This window comes from Oryza sativa, chromosome 3 (assembly GCF_034140825.1).
Source record: "Oryza sativa Japonica Group chromosome 3, ASM3414082v1".
Classification (NCBI taxonomy): domain Eukaryota; kingdom Viridiplantae; phylum Streptophyta; class Magnoliopsida; order Poales; family Poaceae; genus Oryza; species Oryza sativa.
This window is the reverse complement of record NC_089037.1, coordinates 14,009,920-14,025,350: the sequence shown is the minus strand read 5'-3', so window position 1 is coordinate 14,025,350 and position 15,431 is coordinate 14,009,920. Positions and strand designations below refer to the sequence as shown.

At 41.6% G+C, this 15,431-nt stretch overlaps 2 protein-coding genes across 3 annotated transcripts; both read right to left on the bottom strand.

The window, feature by feature from the left end:
• Nucleotides 1-1,253: 1,253 nt before the first annotated feature.
• Nucleotides 1,254-4,767, bottom strand: LOC9269201 (phosphatidylinositol 4-phosphate 5-kinase 4). Its single transcript, XM_015773418.3, has 8 exons — nucleotides 4,436-4,767; nucleotides 3,577-3,741; nucleotides 3,314-3,479; nucleotides 3,105-3,221; nucleotides 2,791-2,984; nucleotides 2,602-2,708; nucleotides 2,458-2,527; nucleotides 1,254-2,141 (listed from the first exon to the last, which is right to left on the bottom strand). Exons 1-8 carry the CDS (start codon nucleotides 4,459-4,461, stop codon nucleotides 1,844-1,846), a joined length of 1,143 nt encoding a protein of 380 aa, XP_015628904.1. The 5' UTR covers nucleotides 4,462-4,767; the 3' UTR covers nucleotides 1,254-1,843.
• A 3,026-nt stretch (nucleotides 4,768-7,793) lies between these two features.
• On the bottom strand, nucleotides 7,794-12,376 carry LOC9267438 (phosphatidylinositol 4-phosphate 5-kinase 6). Of its 2 annotated transcripts, none has more exons than XM_066308734.1 (8): nucleotides 10,978-12,376; nucleotides 10,113-10,277; nucleotides 9,849-10,014; nucleotides 9,639-9,755; nucleotides 9,350-9,543; nucleotides 9,175-9,257; nucleotides 9,021-9,105; nucleotides 7,794-8,537 (listed from the first exon to the last, which is right to left on the bottom strand). In XM_066308734.1, exons 1-8 carry the CDS (start codon nucleotides 12,141-12,143, stop codon nucleotides 8,246-8,248), a joined length of 2,268 nt encoding a protein of 755 aa, XP_066164831.1. In that variant the 5' UTR covers nucleotides 12,144-12,376; the 3' UTR covers nucleotides 7,794-8,245. The 2 variants fall into 2 exon arrangements, with proteins under 2 accessions (XP_066164831.1, XP_015628903.1); XM_015773417.3 differs by having other exon boundaries at nucleotides 9,175-9,254.
• Nucleotides 12,377-15,431: the final 3,055 nt, after the last annotated feature.

Here is a 15,431-nt window from a genome sequence, read left to right as displayed (position 1 = left end):
TGATGGTATGCAAGCTGTTCGGACGACTGCCGGCAAGGCATCGACGGATCACTGACCGCTGGTTCGCTGCGATTGATAGCAAAGATGTTGTTGTCAACATGTAGAGGATTCTGGTGATCCCAATCCCATGTAATTTTTTATTATTTCCTTCTTCTTATGAAATTAGGGAGTTCAGCATGAATTTTTGTAGAGTTTTAAACACAATCTTTTTTTTTTGTTGTTGTTAGTGAGTCAGTTGTTGCAAGTCAACATGAAGTAATATTTGTTATGTTACTGTGAATATAAATAGCTAGTCATGCTAAGTAAATGTCGTCCACTTCAAGAGCGTCTGGCCGGTAATTCCTCATGTATAATTTGACAATGAATAGCATTTGAATTGGGAAGAGTTTCTGTGTAACTGAAAACCGAAGAATGAAGAATGCTCCCAATTTTAGCGCAAACAAGATGCATCTCACAAAATGTTGCATCTCCAATATCTATTTGCCACTCTTAGATTTGGCATTTAAGTGTTTAACTATTTGGCACCTATGTATCAATTACGTGTGAGCCCTCATTGTTTCCCGATTCCCCACTCCACGCACGTAAGCGCCCTGATCGGGGGCGCTAGCCGTTCCATGGCTGTGAGCCCCTCTCACGCAGCGCCACAATAAAAGGGGAGTCACCGGCACACGCGAAGTGAGTTTTTCCCATGCACATGTGCTCCCCACAAACCCTAAGTCCCTCCAATCTGGGAAGGCGTTGAAGTGAGGGGATTACTCACGTTCTCACTGCCGCCGCCATCGTCATCTACACCAACACCACACCACTCCGCTACACCGTCGCCGTGGCCGCATCAAGCTCCAAGTCCGACGCCTCTCTCTCTCTCTCTCTCCCTCCGCTCACCCCTCAAGAACATCAACCCATTATTGCTATGAGCTAGCATCTCAACCCCCCCCCCCCTATATTGACGTGCAATCCTTTTGCGCATTCGCGAAAAAATAGCATATCACCCCTAGATCCGCACCTAATGATCCTATATTTCTAACACTCATATGTCGGACATATGGGTCCGAGTGGCAAATCATTAAGTTAATTTTCCCCATTATCTTGGAAGAAATCTGACAACCCGGCAAAAACAACAGTATGTGCTTACTTTGACCTAAGTGACATAGCTAAAATACACCATCTTACCGTTGATATCAGGTTCAGGAATGCTAAGAAAATACCCTGAGCAATACGTTTCATTGATTTCAGAGGTGGTAGCAAAAATGGTGTCAGTCTCAGATATTCCTGCATGCCATTGACTTCAACAGTGAAGAATCTCCTAAAGTTATGGACTTTAGAATGATTCATATGAGTTACATAAGGCGAATATGCCCTCGTTAATAACACACATAAACAAGAGGATAGCGACATGTTATCTCATAAAACATTTACATCTCTGAACTTTGTCACTACAAACTTCTCTCTGTAAGTTGAATCTTCAAGTGTGCCAAAAAAAAGAATGAATCTTCAAGTCAGCATCTACACTAACATTAGTGGATTCTATATGCATGTATATAGCTATATTTAGGCATAGCTTGGCATTGATGTGCTATGCTAGACTGGCCATTGTAACAAAGTAGCTGTAGATAGGAAGCTGTGTCTATTTTTCAGGGGAAGAAAAGACTGTTGAATCTGAGATTATTGAAAAGCACCATTGTCCCAATCGGAGCCATCTGAATTCCTTGGGGGTCTGCAAGCAGGGCCTTGATCAGCCTGATGGCTTCTGCTTGATCATATACAAGTAGAGGCATCAAACCTGCTGAAATATGACCAGCATCTATGTCGGCAGCTGCGGTAGCTCTGGAGTCCCAATGTGTTTTCAGATGTCTATCTTCTCTTCTTGGAACGCTTTGTACACAAAATCTTTGAAGCGTCTGGAATACTGTTTCGGATCTACTGCTGAAATAGATGTTGGGTCATACTGAAAGGACTTGTATGCATGCTCAAGCTTTTTGCTGATATCGTAGTCTTGAAGGATGTCTATAATCCCAAAATATAGTATAACATCGTAGAACTCCCCAGTAGGCTCTCCGATGATCTGAGGCTCGCACTCACTCTTTCGTACTGTTAGCTCAGCTCTTGTTGGCATGTTGGACCCAAGTTTTATCTTCGAAAACCTGTCCACCCAAAGAATCTTAGTGATGTTAAAATTAGAACTTGGAGACATCAATACAGCCAAATTATTTCTTATCATATAGAAGTGCAAGGAAAAGGAGGTAAAATGGTGGTGGCAACGAATGCTGCCTATTAGTTCTTGATGACAAGTATCGTATATCTCTACTGCAATGAAGCCCGTTGAACATAACATTAGAATCAAGGCGAACATCAAGGAAGCATATATATGGGGCATCTCAATATGGAAGATCGTATAGCATGTGTATGCCTGAAAAGTATTGACAACAAGAGCAAGAGTAATCAAGTATCTTATTTTACCTGTTTGGATCAGTATCTCCTCTAGACAGGTGAGGCGATGACGCTCTGCTACTATCACTATCAAAGGAACCTTCAACCCATGCACTTCGTAAGGTATAGAACAACCATGTCAAAAACTTAAATTGATTATATTTTTCATCTTACCTTCACTTGCTAATAGATTTCTTTTGTCTCTGAAATGTACACCCACCAAAAGACTGTAGTCCATGATGTTCTCTTGCTCAAGAAAGTCGCAGTCCTTATCGACTTGTCTGCTTGAACACATTTAACTTCTACATTAACACAACGAGTAAAAATGTGATGACCACTCACTCTTGCACTAGCCTCACTTACCTTAGGAACTCTTGGTGCCAGTGTTTTTGCAATCGAAAGATAAAGTTAAGATCGAGGTCTTTCAAAGTAGTGTATTCGTCAATTTCTGTTTGTGGCTTGTCAGTTGTACGTCCAAGTGATGAGCCTTTCAGATCAAATCGTCTATGAATGGAATAATCAGAACAAAACAAGTTTCCCATGATGACGAAACGAACCTGGTAATAATATAGCAAACAGATGAGCAGACATGACATATTGATTTATAAGCTTAATAAGAATCTATTGGCTAATAAATTAGCTTTAGCATGATATACAGATATATATTAAGTACTGACCTTCTTTTGGTTAGCTCCAGCTAACTTTACACAATGTAGACCAAAAAATTTGGTGACTAGAGTGTTCTCAAATGACCGAACATGATTGTAGTAAGCTCGAAGCATCTTAAGAAATATCTACATGATGGCAAGTTCTTTGTAGATTTAGTACAGAAGTGCCAGATGTGAATTCAGAAAGCATCTGGACAAACTAAACATGATGCACCAACCTTTACTTCAGATTTCTTCATCGTCTTTATCATGTACTGATCATTGCTCGTGAGATAAAAGAAGCTTCCACTCTTACCGGGGGATGAGAGCTCCCGGAGAGCCTGATCACCACAAAGGGACAACATATAATCTGCCGCATCAACCTTGAATAACTTGCGTAGTGTCCTGTGATTCAATCCAGGACAAGTTGTACCGCTGATGAGAATGAATTAAGCTAAATGCAGGCATAACACACAAATAAGTCATTGGAGTGATGACCAACCGGAACACTTGCGGGCAGTAATCTTTCCATTTGAAATCGCAAGAACTGTGAGGAGGGGTGTACTTTGATCCTTCTGGAGGAAACCTTGTCCATACTTTCTCCTTTGGGTCAAAAGCTGATGACTTCAAATCAAGCGTAATCGGGCCTTGTTTTCCTACTGCATGTCTATTGCCCAGACAAAGTTATTAGAGCATAGACAAATTCATTCTGAAATGTTGCAAATACATGCATTTTACTATTCTAGTGTAAGAAGATATAATATCTGCTTAAATGAAAATATGCAAGTATGCTTTTGGCCCACAGTATGCCCTGCTGTTATTATGCTTGACTTCATATTAAATTTTTCAATAAAAAGAATCCCCTCTTCTTGTCGTAAAATTCCAATTAATCACAATTTGCCACCATTTCAGCTTCGAGTCAATAAACAAATGCACATGTTAGGCATAGAATTTTTTGTTGAATTTTTCAACGCGTCGCTTCCTCTACGTGCAAACAATGACTTCTTGTAAAATTGCCACATCCCCGTCAGGAGGGGGAGGTAAAATCATTCGGCATTTGTAGCTAGCCATTGAAAAGTTTTGCTTACCATGAGACCAGAATAATCTAATTAAAATCATGTAATAAACATCACCTTCTAACCTTTTTTTTTTTTGCAAATTTATCTGCACGGTAGATTAATTGGCGATGGCATTACATCATACGAAATTCAAAATGCGCAATCAGCATAAATACATTGAAAAAGGAGAGGAAATCCATGTAGGGAAAATTTGGATGGAGCACCCGGATCGAAAGAACGGACAAAAATAAAAAGAACAAGAAGAAGGAGAAGAAGAGTAAGAGACGGGACAGACGCACGCACCTGATGCCGAGCTGGAGGTTGAGCATAAGCTCATAGTTCTTGTGGCCCTTGGCGATGGTCTCCCCCTGCCGCCGCGCCCCGCGCGACCTACCGCCGCCGGCGTGCGGCCCCGTCGCCGGCGACGGCGGCGGCAGCCCCCTCACCTCGCCGGCGTCCTCCACCCTCACCGTCGCTGCGGCCCGCCTCCTCCTCCTCCTCCTCCTCCACCTCCTCCTCCTCCTCCCCCGCACCCGCACCTCGGCCTCCTCCGCCACCACCACCACCACCACCGCAATGCCGCACGTGGTGCCCCCATCCAGAGCACCCCCTCCCCCCGCAAACTCGGATCTCTTCAAAGCTTTTCCGCCTCCTCTTCTCTCTCCTCCCACCCGGGAGTTTTGCTCCCCGCGCGGACGCCGAGCTCGCGCGCCCGCTCGCTCGCTTCAACCATGGCCTCCCCTGCTCCCCCCGCCACGTGCCGCCTCCAGGGCGTCCCACGTCACCCCCTCCTAGCTCACTTTCTCCTTTAGCCGCAGCCAGCCGCAGCCAGCACATGCACACAGATGCACCAAATGGATCCATATGATTTTACAATGTTAAAAAAATCCTCCCTCCGTTGACGCCGTTGGTTTTTTTAAACATGTTTGACCATTCGCCTTACTAAAAAAAATTTAAGTAATTATTAATTCTTTTTCTATCATTTGATTCATTGTTAAATATACTTTTATGTATACATATAGTTTTACATATTTCACAAAAGTTTTTGAATAAAATCAATGGTCAAATATGTTTTAAAAAGTCAACGGCGTTAAACATTTAGGGAAGGAGAGAGTATATAAGAAACTATCGCCGCAAAACTTGAGATAAGAGATGTGTCTATACCTATATTAATTGCACTGCGTATTTTTCCTTTTGTTGCAATTTTGTACCGTTACCCCTTTTTAACTAAAGTGGTACTCCCTCCGTCCCATAATACAAGGGATTTTGAGTTTTTATTTGCACTGTTTGATCACTCGTCTTATTAAAAAAATTAGAATTATTATTTATTTTTTTTGACTTACTTTATTATCCAAAGTACTTTAAGCACAACTTTTCATTTTTTATATTTGCATAAATTTTTTGAATAAGACGAGTAGTCAAACAATACAAACAAAAACTCAAAATCCCTTATATTATGGGACGGAGAAAATAGCATCGTGAGGTAATCTTCTTGATTTTGGAAACATCTTAAATTTTTTAAGTAACCTCTGGGTTGTCGTTGTAATCGTGATACCACCATCGGATAACGGTAACCCCGTCAAAAATAGTAAGGAAAATCTTGCTTTCTACTAAGGTCCTGTTTAGATCCCACGCAAAAATTTTACACTCTGTCACATCGAACGTTTGAACACCTGCATGAAGTATTAAATATTGGCTAAAAAATAACTAATTATACAGATTGCGACTAATTTGCGAGACGAATCTTTTGAGCCTAATTGCTCCATGATTTAACAATGTGGTGCTACAGTCAACATTTGCTAATGACAAATTAATTAGGCTTAATAAATTTGTCTCGCGGTTTATTGACAAATTTTGTAATTAGTTTTTTTATTAGTGCCCGAACACCCCATGCAACACCCTATATAATATCCGATGTGACACGATAAAACTTTATACCCTTGGATCTAAACACACCCTAAGAATAATTAAGTACCGCCAATGTCAAATATAAAATGGTTAGAGGGAGTATTACAAAAACTTTAATGTTCATCTACAGGTGTAGTGCAACAAATGAAACTTAAATAGCAAAATTTACTACATGACACTTAAAGTTTGTAATTTTTAGTTTGGACACTGCAAAGATGTGACACACTCAAGGTCATATAAAATAGATGATAGTAATTTGCTAAAAGACAACGTGACCATTATTTTATCATTTTCAAGCCAAATGGAGGAAAAAAAAACACTTAGAAAAGACGATTTATCTCTCAGGCCAACAACATGTAACCCAGCTAGGTATGTTTCACAGCAGACTTCAATTTCTAGATTTTTGGAGATGGGGTCAGTGGAGGGAATGGGGCTTGGGTCTGGTTTGAACTAGACCCAACCAAGTTACATGCTGCTCTCCGGAGGGGCAAACTTGTCTTTTCTATGCATTTTCTGTCTTGATTTAACCCGAAAATGATAAAATAATAGATATGGTGTCCTTCCGTAAATTATCAGTTTTGGGTTGTACTCGAGCCATATCATGTTTCTGCGGAGTGCAGGAGCAAAGACCAGAAACTTTTGGTATTCTATAGAAAAATTTGTCAATTTATATTACATTATCTATAATGTAGTGTAGAAAAAAAATTGAGCCACCGAAACAATGATCAGGTCAAATCATGGAACATTTCAAACTTTTAACTGTCAAACTGTATTATTTTTCCCAGCAATACTCAGATTTTCTGTCGTTTTACCTAACAAAATGAATACGCAGACAGATATGAGCAGAAAAAAAAAAGAGAACAAAACCAAGGTAATATAAGTGTATTGCACATACACCTCCAACAAATTCTTTTTGGCTGGGCCGGCAAAAGATGCCGGCTTAGTTTATTCAGATCTTACATATGCCTTCCATGTAATAGCAGGGTTGTAATTACTTTTCTATTTAATATATTGGATACTGTTTTGGAAAGAAAATTAAAAAAAGAAAAACGCCAGTCCAGTATATTCAAAAAGGAGAGTACAACAACAACGTACTACCTCCGTTACAAAATATAAGACATTTTGGCTTTGCGATGGAAGTAGTATAGTTGTTCCCCACCAACAAATTCTCGCATATAGAATTTTGCTACAAACAGTTCATACTCTTTAAAATTGCTGATTAAACCTGCTTTGAGCTCACTTCCCCCTGCTCAGAGGTCACAACTTCACATTATTATGGCCTTTGAATGATCTAACAACCTGCAGTTGAAACCTTGGACATAGCTGTTTGATCTGTCTCTTTCATCGCCACAGTCAGGTACACACTGTGCAACTTGCTTCTGTGTTTTTTTTGGCTTGAAGCAGATTGCCATCATCACAAACAGACCTGCAAGCAGACCAAATGTTGATGCCCAAGCTGCCACCAGTGGGGTCATCTCACAATTGCATAAGCTGCCTGGGATTAGGCAGGTAGCACAGGCATTGTCACTGTCAATATATCATCACCAGATTATATTCCATCTGGAAATCAAACTGAGACAGAATGATCATGCCCCTTCAATTGCATCTCACATTCTGAACACACCATCAGCAAACAGTTCATCACATCTTGCCTTTTGTAGCATCAAGAGAGAAATTAAGAGGGACGTGATCAATTTGTTACAGAGGCACTGGTAGAAGAAAGGGGATGATGACTCACAATTTGGATTTAATGTCGCGCAAAATCAAGAACAGAAAAAAATTCCTTCCAATATGTCAAAGGTTTTCAGTACATGAAAGAATGATCTCCTCAGGCAAAGGAGCATTTACATTTTACAACCTCTGACTGGCTTGTGCACCCGTGGTTTACATGTTTCTATGTGTAATTTTGAATCTGTATGTTACATCTACTCTTGTAAATATTAGTGAACTCCGTGTATATGTACGTAGCTACTCATATTTACAGGAAAGTCAATCCCGATTCCTGGAAGGCGAGGAACCAGCAGCCTGAATGGTGCTCCAGCAACTACTGATACCTTCTACAAAAACAGCCGAATTCCAGATGACCAGTTTGGTGCAGGCAATCGAATATGCGAGCTTGTGTAGCGCCGTGCTGTCCTGCGCTGTGCTTGATCTTTGGCCTTTGCAAAGTCCTCACTTTGGAGCTACATTTTGTCAGATAAACTTTCAGCTCTCTGCTCGATCTTCTTGGAACGCGTTGTATATGAAATCTCTGAAGCGCCTGGAATACTGTCTTGGGTCTACTGCTGAGATGGATGTCGAGTCGTATTGAAAAGACTTGTAAGCATGCTCGATCTTTTTGCCGATATCATAGTCTTGAAGTATGTCTATTATCCCAAAATATAATATCACGTCGCAGTACTGCCCGGTTGGCTGTCCAACGACATCAGTGTCATTCTTTCTGATTGTCAGTTCAGCCCTTGACAGCATGTTTGCCCCAAGTTTAATCTTCGACCACCTGAAGTCAGATTTGTTGAATTACTTTATAATGTAGCATTTTCAAATATACATAGGGCATAAAAAATTCCATTTGGACAATTGCAATGAACAGTTGCACCATCTGTTTGATACTTGGAGGATTTACATTTCTTGGCATTTACATAACAAATACAATTTACCAAGAAATTACAGAAAGTGAGATAATATACCTAAAATACTTTCTACTCCGGAGAATGAATACCCCCAACAGAATACTACAGTGAACTTGTATATTTAAAATGGATAAGCAGAAGGTTACCTAAAGCCTTTTCATAACAAAATTACTGGTAAAAATCATTAGTTACCAAACTAAGACGGCTATAGCATGAATCAAACTATCAATGAGTAGGGTTCTCCACTACATACATACTAACTAAATGATTTTGAACGAGGAAAACTAACTAAAACTAGGATTGCAGTATAGCTGAGAGAGGAATAATTTAGTACTCCATATCTCGGTTACCTGTTTGGGTCAGAAAGAAAGTGATCCCTGTCCCATCTTGAAAGGCGTGGTGATGCAGGTATGTCACCATCAATATCAACGGCACCTTTTTAACCAAGGTAAATAAGTCAGCCTTAAGATTGTGCAAACTATTGTCAGAAGCACACTTTCTTACCTCTAAAATGTACACCCACTAAAAGACTGTAATCCATGATCTTCTCATGCTCAAGAAATTCACAGTCCTTGTCTACTTGCCTGCTTCAAAATATTTAAAAATTCATTAGCACAAGGGATAGATAGCATGGTTATACAGAAATTAGGCACTAAGGTGTATGGGTATCACTTAGCACCTTTGGAACTCTTGGAACCATTGTTTTTGCAACCGAAAGATGAAATTAAGATCAAGATCTTTCAGAGTTGTATACTCATCAATTTCTGCCAGTGGCTTGTTAGTTGTACGGCCAAGAGATGATCCTTTCAGATCAAATCGCCTATGAATAGTGTGATCAGAGCAGAAAAGATTTCCCATTATGACGAAACGAACCTAGGTAGTAGTACAGCAGCAAACAATCAGGCATATTATGCTTGAAAAATAGCATATTCATGAGGGCGGAGTGGATAATCATATATTGTTCTAACCTTCTTCTGATTTGCTCCAGCCAACTTTACACAATGTAGGCCAAAAAACTTTGTCACCAGGGTATCCTCGAATGCCCGAACATGATTGTAGTAAGCTGGAAGCATCTTCAGAAGCATCTGTGTGGCAAAGTTTGTCCATGTATTCAGAATAGAACTTCTAAATATAGAAGCTTAAATGGTGCTATTTGAACAAAGACAGCAAAGGACAACCTTTACTTCAGATTTCTTCATTGTCTTTATCATGTAGCGGTCGTCATTTGTCAAGTAAAAGAAGCTTCCACTTTTACCAGGGGACGAGAGTTCACGGAGAGCATCATCTCCACAAAGGGATAGCATATAGTCAGCTGGATCAACCTTAAACAGCTTGCGCAATGTCCTGTGATTTTGTAAAGAACAAATGTGCATGTTGACATGGATGAAGCCATAAAACAGTCACTAATCTATAATGTATCTATCATGGGAGTGATAACCAACCGGAACACCTTTGGGCAGTAATCCTTCCATCTGAAATCAGAAGAATTGTGTGGAGGGGTGTATTTTGAGCCTTCTGGAGGGAATTTAGTCCATACTTTTTCTTTTGCGTCAAATGCTGATGACTTCAGGTCTAATATAACCTGGCCTTGCCTTCCTACTGCATGCCTATGTACAATAAGCATACTCAGTGATAATAAGTTACTTTCTGAGCTTACAAAGAAATATGGCAATCTTACTGTCGAATAATTACATCTTCTCAAAAGATATGGAAGTGCTACAAGTTCTGAAAAAACAATAACAATCTTGGTTTCTAAAGTAAAATATGTTGTAAACACAAAGATTGGTAATGGAGAAAATTCAATGATAATCCTTACATGATTAATCGTTGATAATGAACTATAAGAATTTCATTTTATAACTTTGTAAGAGTACTGTCTATGGAGTCTATGATATATGATTTCATTTTCAGGATTTCAAACTACTGATAGAAGGACTAGTGAGGCAGTGTTAAGATGATAAGAATGCCATAAGAGTCCACAAAAATGCCTCAGCCAAGTCATCGAATTGTGCTCAAATCATTACTACTTTACATGCAAGGCCTCGGATTCTTTCTTGATGTCCACACTACCAACGCATATGAATTTTGTCGCTGAAAATGTTTGTCCATTCTAGATAAATGCTTCAATGCACACCCCTAATATTTCGCCCAAAATTCCCATTTCGTTGTTTACCGACGAGATGACAACATGATTGTTCATGCGAGATTTCCTAATTTCACATTTTTAAATTCCTCGCATGGAAACAAATTGAAGTATTGCGAGTGCAATCAAAGAGACAGAAAATCGCGGGAAAGAAACACACGCACCTGATCCCGAGCTGCAGGTTGAGCATGAGCTCGTAGTTCTTGTGGCCCTTGGCGATGGTCACCCCCTGCCGCTTCATCACCCGCGGCGGCGCCGCCCCCTTGTCGACGTGCGGCGGCGGCGGCGGCGCCGCCAGCGAAGGCGGCGGCGGTCCCCTCCCCTCCCTGACGCTGCTCCGGCGCCTCCAGTCGTCGGCAATGTCGGGCTTGACCTCGCCGTCGGAGCCCCAGAGGTGCGGCACGCCCACCACGGAGCCGATGCTCCGGCCCGACGACGAGCTCCCGCGGCCGCTGATCGACCGCGCCAGCCACCTCAGCGAACGCAGCGACGGCAGCGCCGACTGCCCTTCCGTGCTGGAGCGGACGCACTCGGGGAGCTCCCGCGCGAACACCTCCCTGGGGTCGCGGGACTCGCCCGCCGCCGCCGGGGACGGGTAGTAGACGCCCTTCTGGTGGACGGCGCCGCCGGGGGCCTCGCGGCCCCAGAAGCCGACGTAGAGGCTGCCGTCGGACCAGCGGAAGGTGCCCTGGCCGCGGGGGCGGCCGCCCTCCCACCCGCCGTCGTAGCGGTTGCCGTTGGCCCAGACGAGGGCGCCGCGGCCGTGGATGAGGCCCGCGCGCCAGCCGCCGGCGTACTCGGTGCCGTCGCGCCACGCGTAGCGGCCGCAGCCCTCCGGGAGGCCCGCGCGCCACTCGCCGTCGTAGCAGTCGCCGTTGGCGTAGCGCTTCTCGCCGGCGCCGTGCTCGAGGTTCTTGGCCCAGGCGCCGCGGTAGGTGTCCCCCGCGGCGCCCACGTAGGCGCCGGCGCCGTGCATGAAGCCGTCGAGGAACTCCCCCTCGTAGGTGGCGCCCGACGGCCACGAGAACCTCCCCCGCCCGGTCGCCTTCCCCCGCCGCCACTCCCCCTCGTACATGCACCCGTCCGCCCACAGGTACTTCCCGGCGCCGTGCGGCGAGCCGCCGCGCCACTGCCCCGTGTACAGGTCCCCATTGGGGAGCACCCGCTCCGCGCGCTGCTGCTCATTCCCCTGCGCCTGCGCCTGCGCCTCGCCTTCGTCGGCACCGCTGCAGGACGACGCCGTGTCGGCGTCCTCGCCGGGGGGCATCGGTGACACGCGTCCTCCTCCTCCTCCTCCTCTCCCTCGCCCACGCCGTTCGTGCTCGCGCATTGGTCGCGTCGCCTCGAGCCCCACGGCGAGGCCGCCCGCGCGCGCGCGCGGCGAACGTGGGATCTAGCAGCGGCGCCGGCTGCTGCTGCCGCCGCGCGCCCGCGCGCGCCGCGGCGGCATTGTCTCGGGAGTCGGTGGGTGGAGAGGAGGCGCCAGGGTGGGATGATAATTTTCTCTCCTTTTTTTTTTTCAGACCATTCCCAATTCCGAAGGCTTGGGGAGAGGGAGTGGACGAGGAGAGGAGGGCCACAACAACGTGCAAAGACGTGTGTTTTTTCTATTATTTTTTCTCATGTTCTATTTCTTCATTTTGAATAATATCAATATGGAGTACTTCTACTTGTTATATTTTCAGATCTACTTGGTTTGACTCAGACAAGTTTTGGGAGTACGCGTAGAACATTCGATAGTTTTGTAGAAGAAAAACTTACAAATGTAACTAGTATATAATCACAATGCAACTAGTATGTAACTAACACGTAACGTGATTTTTTTTTCCAAAAACACCCAGCATCATAAGTGGCTAGGGCAGTGGACTTGCAAAGCAGCAAGTCAAGGATTCGATTCTCTATTCGCGCATGCACAATTATTATATTTATCTCGGTAGCATGAATCTTAAAGAACATTTGACGGTGGAAAATAAATGTGTCGAAAGTTTTTAACAAAACCTAAGTCAGATATATTTTGGTATACTCGGGCCTTGTTTGGATCCAAAAATTTTTGCCTAAAAACGTGAAAAGAAACCAATTGCACAGTTTGCATGTAAATTGTGAGACGAATCTTTTGAGCCTAATTATGTTATGATTTGACAATGTGATGCTACAGTAAATAATTACTAATGATGGATTAATTAGGCTTAATAAATTCATCGAGCAGTTTACAGGCGAAATCTGTAATTTGTTTTGTTATTAATTTACGTTTAATACTTTAAATGTACGTCCATATACTTCAAAAATTTTACACCCAAAAAACTAAACACACCCTCGGATATTATTTCCAAGTTCATGCATAAATAATGACACCTGTAAAATTGATGCATGTGTCTGAAGAGGATGGCTAAATTAGTGCAATTTAGGTGAAATTGGAGTAAGCCACTTGGACAGGAAAATGAAAAATAGGGTAAGGAGTAATTAAGGTGGGGCAGAAAAGGAAATATCAAATATGGGGCATAAATAGATGTATCTAATTTTCTAAGAGAAAAATTAGCAAGAGAAATAGTTGAATTGTTGCGTTGACACGTTTATTAAGCCAACTCAATCAAATATTCCATCCAAGATCTTCTCTGTTTTTTTTTTATTTTTCGTTTGCTTCAATCAATTCTCACACAGCTATGTGTACAGTACATGTGTCTGTATACAAGGGACAGTGTGTATGATTATTTAATATGCATTATTGAGTTGCACATGACTCTTTTTGCATGTATGTTTAGACTTTTGATGAACGTAAAGTCATGGGATCTACACCAAAATCCAAATTAGTGGCGTGTATGAATAAGAACGGAATGTGTATCACCCACAATCTGGGGCAAAATTTTTCTGGTCTTCCTCTCCACCGGGGAAAGTGAATGATCGATTGATCGGGTACTGGATAATATCAGACTAATATACTTTTAATGTACAACCTTAGACTGTTTTTCTTTCGAAAAACAGATTATAAGTATTTAAAAGTATACTTACACTATCAAAGTTCTTTGCACGTTAAATATATATAACTACATATACTACTTGCGTTCATCAAAATGTACTAATTTAAAAGTTTTTTTTAAAGTGGACGAAGATGAGACTGATACCAGAATAGGTAGGAGCCCATGGCGATATGTTTTTTCTTCCTCTGTAAATCTTTCGGTTTCTTTATCTTAACTCGACAAAATCAACTTCTTTTGGGAGGCTGATACATATTTTTTTCACTAAACAATAATGTTTACTTCATCTATCTCAAAATATAACTATTTATAAGTGTTAAAATTATCTTAAAATAAAACTATTTCTCCATGTACCTCTCTTATTTAATTTCCTCATATACTTTCTCGTATCAATCGATCACAACCATCTCTAACGTCTAACATTAATCTCTTAAAAAGGCACACTTAGTTGTACTTTGAGACCAACTCTCCAAATGTCCAAATGCATTGCTTGTAATTAATGCCTGAATTCCATAGGACTCTATTATGCATGAAATCATATTTCTATATTTTTCATGTTCATGCGTTTTTAAAATCTTACTACGTTCTAAAAGAGCTAACACTAAAACGATGAGGGAGGGGGTGCTCTCTTCTCCGCTCCTAAAGAGGAGTCCCCGTATGGTTACCGTGTTACATGTCTAATTCACTTATCTATTTTTTCTTTGTCCTTAATTTGAAGTACAATAGTAGAAACCGTGGAAACAACTACAATAGTTTTCTTTTTTTTATTATTTTCTTACCTCGTAAGGAAAAACGATTTAGTTTTGAAATTTTATAGCGTCGTTTTATTACCCCTGCTGGTAGAGGATTATGGGTGCATATAACTTCTATTGAAATGTTCGTAACTTGTACACGCGTGCAAAAGAAATTTACTGAGATCAAGGAATCATCATTGGTTTCAGACTGAATCAAAGAATTTATTTAGGAATTTCATATGATTCAAGTCCTATAAAAAATTTTCCTATTTGACCTTTTAATTTAAAAGATTGAAGCTTTTCAAATCTTATGAAATTCCTATGGAATGGCACATTCCATGTGGATTTTGAAGGAAACTTAACAAGAGCTCCAACCTCTTGTTTTACATTTCAATTCCTATTAAAATTCTTTGTTTTTTCAACCCTGTGATTCAAAGGGGCCCAAGCATATGTTAATAAGTGTATCTGTTGATGTATACTGCGTTTGGCAGCTGGAGAAAGGGAGAGAGCTTGTTTCGTTTTCCGCGCGCACGCTTCCCAAACTACTAAACGTTGTGTTTTTTGCAAAAATTTTCTATAGGAAAGTTGCTTTAAGAAATTATATTAATCTATTTTTAAAATTTAAAATAATTAATACTCAATTAATCATACGCTAATAGCTCACCTCGTTTTACGTATCTTCCCAATCTTTTCAATCCCCTTCTCCTCGTTAAGTATGGTGTGACCTATGTTTCTTTGAGCATGTTTTGAAGTGGACGTATTTTCGAATATGTGAGAGTGGTGCATGTTCAACGCCTTCCGTGTAATTTCAACGGAACAATAGTACCATCCCATACTGCCATACATTCGACCGTGTAATTCCAACAAAAATAATAATATCACCCCATACATTAGAACTTTTTTTTTCAAACA